The 8,890-nt window shown below is 39.2% G+C and overlaps 1 protein-coding gene across 1 annotated transcript; it reads left to right on the top strand.

The window, feature by feature from the left end:
• The first annotated feature begins 7,235 nt into the window (after positions 1 to 7,235).
• Positions 7,236 to 7,613, top strand: LOC142165995 (secreted RxLR effector protein 161-like). The gene has a single exon (XM_075224394.1). It carries the CDS (start codon positions 7,236 to 7,238, stop codon positions 7,611 to 7,613), a length of 378 nt encoding a protein of 125 aa, XP_075080495.1.
• Positions 7,614 to 8,890: the final 1,277 nt, after the last annotated feature.

Below are 8,890 nucleotides of genomic sequence, written 5' to 3'. Positions count from 1 at the left end.
AAGAAAGAATATGTTCTTACTTAGTTGAATAGCCCAATAATGGAGGATTGAAAGATATTTTCTATGTGTTATGATTCAAATAGGTGCAACGCGTGTCAATGTATCAATTTTGATAATATAATACATGTAATATTGAGATTAATGTTGTTGATATACATTGTGATGCTTTGTCAAGTTGTGGACGTGTTGTTAGGATGGTTTTGGTGATTCTCTGGCAGGTGGATAGGCCCAATTACAAAGGAAACTCTGCCAAAATTTTTGAAAAATTTGTCACCTAAAGAGTGGGCTTAACTGTTGCGTGAGTGAATGCAAAAATTGCTGAAGAGTTAAAATTTCCGATGATTCGTGTTTCCATAAGCTTATGAAGGAGTGAGTTTAATCTCACCCTGGTATTACGGTAGCAATAGAGTATATGTGTTGTGATCTATGGCTTCGAGCCAAGTTAGGGAGCTTGCTATTAGTTAGCGGATTGTACGGTTATGTACTATGTTAGTTCCGATTTGAGCATGCTGGTGAATCAGTTTTGGTTGTGGAAATTAGGCTGAGAATGGCACGAGTGAAGGAAATTTTTTGACAAGATGTCATGAGCTCGGATGAGCAGGAGATAAGTTTCGATGTTTACGGTAAGTTGGAATTGTCTTCAGCATCACCTAAGATCGGTGTTTTGTAAAATGGGTTTTGCGTCTCGGTTAATGACTTTTGATCGCTCTTCAGCGTTAGTGCGATCGATGGTTTGGAGGTACGCTCCAGATATTGTTGTGGTAGGTTCTGGGAGTGTGTCCCACGGGAAGATTATATAAGTGTGGCATGTGATCACTTGATTGATTAAAGATGTAAACCAAGTATGAAGTTTGTGATGGTGTCGTTAAATTAAAGATTCATGCCTGGAGGGCACTTGGCATATTGGGTTGTGAACTGGGGAGGATTACCCCGATTGTGATGGTTGTTCTTGTGTGTTATGAGAAAAATGGGAGTTATTATGGACCTTTGAAAGGTTATCAGACTAGTTCAGTGTGATCAGAATCGGCTTGAAGTCGATGGATAGATTTAATGTGAATAATGGCTCTATATCAGGCCAGATGTGTGCATTTTAGTAACGCGGTCCTCATGGAGGAGTAGTTAGGTTGATGTTTCATTGTCAGATATTTCACGTAGTGATACATTGCGCCGTATGAGTTGTGAGACGACTTAAGAAATTGCTATGTGTTGAGACTCTGTGTAGGAATGACATTATATGAGCATCTTGGCTCTTGAAATTCAGATTGTACGTCGCACCTCAGTTGTGCTTGAGTTTTGTAGCTTATAATGCTATATGTCCCTCAGAGATATTATTATGCACTTAGCATGATTACGACCGATACTCGGTATTTTGTTGTAATGAGCAAATTTGGCTCGATGTGCATCTTCTTATGTGAGATCTATGTGTGGATCGGGTGGCACGCCTCCATGGGTATGTTATCTGGATCGGGTTGCACGCCGCAACAGTGTGATGTTGAGTATAGTTTTCTATATGCTATTTTGTATGCCTTGCTTCCTGTTTTCTACGGAAAGTCTGTATTAGTGTGTGAGATTGGTAATTCCTTCCAGAGTTTGTTTTTCTTTTGTACCGCGTTCGAAATGGTAGCTTATTGGCATATTGAGGCATCATATGCGACTTTTGATTATGTTTGGGGTGGCTTATTGCCTGAGCAGTTCGTACTGGGTGAGACGAGATCATTGAATTTGAGATTAGTGTAATCTGAGTATATGAAGTAAATTAAGGAGCTAAGACCATGATTTTGTTCAAAATGAGGTGATAGTTCTTGCCAGGAGTATAAAACCAACGAATCGTTGTCTTGACAGTGGTCATGAATTTATGCATACCTCATCCGTCATGTCAATATTGTAAGAGTTAGAACAATACCTATGTACATCATGCAGAACATGAGATATGTAGCGATTTTCTTCTAAGTGATTAGAGAGAAAAAAAGCTTCAGATGATTAGGGCGAATGATCTTTGGATGATTGGGGAAATAGTATTGCTAATTGAAAGTGACTTGACGAGAGTATATGTCTCATAAAAAGGTAATGCTATTAAACTAATGATATTTCGGTAGTATTGCGGCATGTTCTTGTTGGGCCCGCTGATGGTACTGATGATCTTGAGGTAAGACTCTTTCGTTTGAGTCATTTTTCATGACTTGAGTATGTGCAGGCCGTTTCTTATTGGTGTGCATATTATGAAAGTTGTGGCTTAGGCCTGTATTGAAGTGTCATATCACCAGAGTGGTGTGTTGGATTCGAGGTGATCATTGGGGTCATTGATGAATACGAACGGAATTTGATTTCAGCATGTTTGATGGGTAAATATCGAGGTTCGGTTTTAAAAAAAAAATTGTTACTATAATTGCTAGAGGAGAAATGGCCTCATGAATGGTTGATCTGAGCAATGGTTATGATTTATTGCGTGTTTCAATTATCATTGGCAGTATATGAGAGTGTTGGAATGAGACATTGGCTAATAAGAGATTTCTATCGGTATTTGGTTGTTGTGGGCAACTGCTGTGAATGGAAGTTATTGCTGCATTTGTTTGAGTTATTGGTATATCATACAATTGCACCTAAGGTTGTAGGCATGGTCTATTACAGCTGGTTCAAACTTATTCTGAATGTAGGTGTGAGGTTCTGATCTTGTGTATGATTCCGAAAAGGTGAAATGTTGCTCTATGATTTATGGGCTAGACTAGATTGTGTGATCTTAGTTACAACGCGTTGTCGGACCCATGTGAGATAGGGTGACGTGGGATCATCCCCGAGTTTATGCTTGATATGGTCATTCAGCTTTTGGTTGGCTTCTAGGACAACTCTGGGTACGCTCGAGGACGAGCGTTTGTTTAAGTTAGGGAGAATGTGACTACCCGACCCGTCGTATCATGAGTTACTGTCTCATTTGTCCCATTTTTTGCTTCCTAATGTTTCATTATCGGTATTGGGTGCATTAGAATTTATTTGGAGCGATTTTGATAAGAAAGGAGACATTTAGTCTCTTTTAAGAAGGTTTAAGTTGGAAAAGTCAACCGGACGTTGACTTATGAGTTAGAGGGCTCGGATGTGAATTTCGACGGTTCGGTTAGCTCCAGGAGGTGATTTGTGACTTAGGAGTAGGACCGGAAGTAATTTTGGAGGTCCGGTGTTGAATTAGGCTTGAATTGGCGAAGTTAGTATTTTGGCGAATTCTGGTTGATAGGTGAGATTTTGATCCGGGTGTCGGAATGAAATTCCGAGACTTGTTGTAGCTTTATTGTATCATTTGGGATATGTGTGCAAAATATTAGGTCATTCGGACATCGTTTGGTCGGGTTTTTGATCGAATGTGTGTTTTAGAAGTTTTAAAAGAACCTAGGCTTGAATTCGATATAATTTGATGATTTTGGCGTTAGTTGAGGTGTTTTGACGATTGGAGCAAGTTTGGATAATGTTTTAAGACATGTTGATGCTTTTAGTTGAGGTCTCGGGGGCCTCGGGTGTATTTCGGAAGGTTAACGGATCGATTTAGGCACGAAAAAATAAAGCTACTGCATTTTTTACAGCACTGTGAACAATAGTTATGAACAGTGCCCATGAACAGTGCCCCGTAACAGTATCCGTGAATAGTGCCGTAAACAGTAACACGGGGTGAACAGTAATTCTGAAAAATTCTGGGCAGAATGTTTACATTTCATTCGCGAAAAACACCCCATTTCTCCACCAGTTTTAGTCATTTTGAGAGCTTTTGGACGGGGATTGAAGAGAGTTTCAACTAAGATCAATTGGAGGTAAGTTTTATGAGTTAAATACATGATTTTATTGAAGAATCATCCTAGAAATCCATGAAAACATAGCCAAATTATAAATAATTAGGGCTTGAGATTGAAATTCTAAATTTGGGATTTGCGGGGTCAAATGGACTCCGATTCTTGTGAATTTGGTATGTATAGACTCGTGGCGAGAGAAGGAACATTTTGATGTAAAAATTTCTGGATTTCAAGACGTGGGCCCGGGGCTCGGGTTTTGCAAATTTCGTGATTTTTGATATTTTTCAAGTATTTTCAATTGGGTTATATTCCCTTAGCCTATTGTGATGTATTCGTTGTGGTTTTGGACAGATTCGACGCGCGAGAAGGTCGATACGAAAGGAAAGGGCATCGCGGAGTAGTATTTGGCCGGCTAGAGGTGAGTAATTGATGTAAATGATGTCCTGAGAGTTTGAAACCCCGAAATTTCACATCGTAACGCTATATTGAGGTGACTTGCACGCCGGATAACGGGCGTGGGGTAGAGCACCATTGGGGATTGTGACTTGGTCCGTCCCGAGAGATGTTTTTACCATGTTTTCTACTTGAACTAAATTGAGAATCATCCTTACTTGGATTTGATTGTTACATTTGGGCTTCTTGCCAATTATTTGAATCCTTCAGGGATTGATATCACTGTTTTCGCATATTTTGCATATCATTTTATCTCAGTCCAAGGTTTTAACTATTGTTTTGCAAACTCAGTCATCTTTCTAAGATTTGAAAACTTAAATGATATTTCTAAATGATATTTCGGGCTTAGAACTACTGTTTTACGAATGCCCAAGGGGCTTATGATGATTTCTGGACTGAGCATGGATCGGGCTGCGCACTGCAGTAGTGTTACATTGATATTGAGGCCGAGAGCTTGGTTGATTACATTGATACTGAGGCCGAGAGCCTGGGTGATTATACTGATATTGATATGAGGCCGAGGGCCTAGATTTGATGCCACGAGATGGCTTGATATTGCGCTTGGGCTGTAGGAGCCCCTCCGGAGTCTGTACACACCCCCAGTGAGCGCCATCGACGATAAATAAAATGGATGGCTCGGGCTGCACGCCGCAGTGGGTACTAGAGAGTACCATCATATGCATTGCATTGCACTCATGCATAGAGAGTACCATCATATGCATTGCATTACACTCATGCATTTGTTTTTATCTATTATACTTGTCTCAGTATTTGGTACTCTGATTTAATTGACTTGTTTCTTCACTATTTGTTGTTCTAAACTGCCAGTTATAGTTTACTTTATATTTTTCCATGATTTCATATTCTCAGCCTTTATTTATGTTTATTACTCACTGGGTCGGAGTACTCACATTACTCCTTGCACCTTGCGTGCAGATCCAAGTACACTACAGGCTGAGTGAGGATTTGTTTAGCTGAGCAGCAGTATCCGGGAGTATCGAGGTAGCTGCATGGCATTCGTAGCCTTGATCTCTCCCCTCTATCCCTATCTTTTATTCCACATTCTTCCTAGACAGACTTGTAATAGGTGTATATTCTGTATTAGAGGCTCATATTCGTGACACAGGATTCTATTGGGCTATGGTGTGGTATTTTAGTTGAATTTCTGCAGATTTTTATTATTAATTATACACTTAAAAGTGATGTCTTAGTAAATTCTATTTGATATTTATCTATAATCTGAATAAGAATTTGGGATAATGTTGTTGAATGGTCGGGCTTGCCTAGTAGTGTGTTGGGCGCCATCATGACCGGGGTTGGGGTCGTGTCAAATAGTTCATCAGTTGACTATCCTAAATACTCCATAACAGAATGATGTTGCCGAGAGAAGAAATAGAACGCTCCTAGAAATGGTTAGGTCAATGATGGCACAAGCTAACCTCCCAATTAGTTGTTGGGGTGATGCATTGCTTATTGCCACCTTTGTACTTAACCGAGTGCCTACAAAATTAGTTACTACCACTTCATATGAGTTATGGACTGGAAGAAAACCCGACCTAAGTGTATTAAGACCTTGGGGTTGTGCTGCCTACACATATGATTCCTCTCACAAATATGGAAAATTGGGCCTGAGGGGAAAGAAAAGTATCTTTATAAGATACTCTGAAACCTCAAAGGGTTATGTGTTTATAGGTCAGCAAGACAGTGGGAGTGTAACTGAGTTTGAATCACGGGATGTCACATTCTTAGACGATGAGTTCCCTAAGAAGGGAGAGGTAGGTCAAGACCTAACCTTATTTGAGATAATGGATCAATAAGTACAAGGATCACTTCATTCGAGTAGGAGAATTTTAGCAGATGATGAATTAGTTTCTCATTAAAGACCTCCTTCATCATCAGATGCGAATGAAAGTAATCCTTCTACATTTAGTGGAAGTGACCAAATGGATCTTGTTGCAAGTGGGAGCGAGATGGTCACAGATCTTGTTCCAAGTAGGAGTAGGATGAATGAACTTGATCTGAGTAGGAGCAACATTGATCCAAATGGGAACAATGATGAATCACAAGTAAGACGTGGTTCTCGTAAAAAGATTCCCCACCAACGATTTGATGTTGAAGGCAGAGAACTATTTATGATGCTTCTACAAGAAGAAAACGAGCCTAATAATGTACAAAAGGCTCTTTCATGCCCTTCTAAGGATAAATGGACAAAAGCAATGGAAGATCAATTGGAGTCTATGAGAGTCAACAAAGTTTGGGAACTAGTTGACCTCCATGAAGGATGCAAAGCAATTGGGAGCAAATGGATTCTCAAAATTAAGCTCAAGGATGATGGCACAGTTGAGAGATATAAGGCTCGACTGGTGGCGAAAAGGGTATACATAGCAGAAAGGAATAGACTACGAAGAGTCTTTCTCGCCTAATGTACGATTTACCTCGGTTCCCCTGGTTCTAGCTATTGCTGCAAGCTTGGATCTTGAATTACATTAGATATATGTAAAGACTACCTTTCTCAATGGAGAACTAGATGAAGAAATCTATATGGAACAACCAGAGTGTTTCATTGAAAAGGGCCACGAACAAAAGGTTTGTAGACTTTTGAATTCTATTTATGGCCTCAAACAATCTTCACGGCAGTGGTATATACGCTTTCAAAATGTTCTTGTATCCAATGGTTTTACCATGATGGATGAAGACCATTGTATTTATACCAAGAGATCAAGAAACAAGATTGTGATTTTAACATTGTATGTAGATGACATACTTATAGCTGGAAATGATAAGGAGTTTATAACTGAGATAAAGTCATGGTTATCATCCCAATTTAAGATAAAAGATATGGGTGAAGCTTCATATATCCTTGGAGTTAAGATTTCAAGAGATCGTCCAAAGAAACTATTGTATCTCTCACAAGACAATTACATTAAAAAACTTCTTGAACGATTTAATATGCAAAATAGTAGCCCAGTTGAAACTCCTATCAGTAAAGGCCATACCTTGGGAAGTTAGATGTGTCCTAAGACTCCTGAAGAGACAGAAAGAATGAGCCGAGTTCCTTATAGAAGCGTAGTTGGAAGTCTAATATATGTTATGGTGTGCACTAGACCTTATATATGTCAGGGAGTTGGCTTAGTAAGTAGATATAAGACCGACCCAGGTTTATCACATTGGCAAGCAGTAAAAAGGATCATGATATATCTGAAGGGAACTGCTGATTATGCCCTTTGTTATCAAGGCGGCAAGGATCTGCGATTAGTTGGATATAGTGATGCTGACCATGGAGAAGATCTAAACGAGAGGAAGTCTACCTCAGGATATGTATTCTTACTCAGTGATGGGGCCATATCATGGAGTAGTAAGAACAATCATGTGTATCACTATCTATGATAGAAGCCGAATATGTGGCTCTCGCATCAGCACCACAAGAAGCTGTTTGGCTGAAAATGTTCTTTGAGCACTTGTTGGATATTGCTGAAAATATTGAACCGGTATTAGTCTACTGTGATAGTGAGGCTGCAATATCCTCCACCAAGGACCCAAAGTTTCATTGTAAAACCAAACATATAGATATCAAGTATAACTATGCGAGAGACATGGTTAGACGCAAGGTAGTGAATGTGAAGTATGTGTCTACAAAAGATAAGCTAGCAGATCCATTGACCAAGCCTTTGTCTAGAGATGCATTTGTGAGACACACTAGGTCTCAAGGCTTGCGTAGACTCTGAGATACTTTATTTTGTTATTTATTTTCTCGTATTCTCAAACCGATGTTCTTTGATTATCAATAAAGTTGATTTACATACATACCTATTTTTTATTGTTGAATGTTATGTATGTACATTCTTTGTTCATTTTTTTATAAGTACGTCGAGTAGACATGAGGTTGGCCTTCTCACACAGGAAACCGCCTCCGTATCTTAGTGATGTGAGGAGATGAGACATGATTTTGAGCAAAATTATCATAAGGATAATTTGAGAGCTATTCGCTTAAAATCAGAATGTCGCTTAAACAATGACATAAGGTCATTAGGGTGAAAAACGTTCACCTTGTCTACTTTATGAGCCAGATGCGAGTTAAAAATGATATAGTAGATCAAAGAACTCAACTTTAGATACTTATGGTGTCTAAATGTCATCTGTACAACATTCTTTATTAAGATAAAGACATACATTCCTTGGAAAAAAGGAGAAAATGATGTAGCACATGCTTCATACAATGTGTGCTAATATCGACTAATTGGGTTAACATAGGTCCATTCTCAACTTATTGTTGTGTGAGACCCAGAGCTTTTATGATAGCTCAAGATTATGTACCCTTAGAGATTCCGTGTGATGATCCAAAAGGTCATCACTTGTCTTAGAAAAAATTTTGTGTTCCAAGGCATTACAATTTTTTTTGTATCACCTCAATTTGAGTGCGCAGTCCAAGCACGTAGCCGGAAAGCCATTATGTGAAAATCCGTGGAAAATGATAAAACTTGCCTTTAAAATGAATTTAAGTTGACTTCGGTCAACATTTTTGGGTAAACGGACCCGGACCCGTGAGTTGACGGTCCCGGAGGGTCCGTAGGAAAACATGGTCCTTAGGTGTATGCCCGGAATCGGATTCCGAGGTCCTAAGCCCGAGAAATGAATTTTTTAGAGAAAATTATTTTCTGGAATAT

The sequence above is a fragment of the Nicotiana tabacum genome, chromosome 11 (assembly GCF_000715075.1).
Source record: "Nicotiana tabacum cultivar K326 chromosome 11, ASM71507v2, whole genome shotgun sequence".
Classification (NCBI taxonomy): Eukaryota; Viridiplantae; Streptophyta; class Magnoliopsida; order Solanales; family Solanaceae; genus Nicotiana; species Nicotiana tabacum.
Note: the sequence above shows the minus strand (reverse complement) of the source record. Positions and strands in the feature narration are given on the sequence as shown.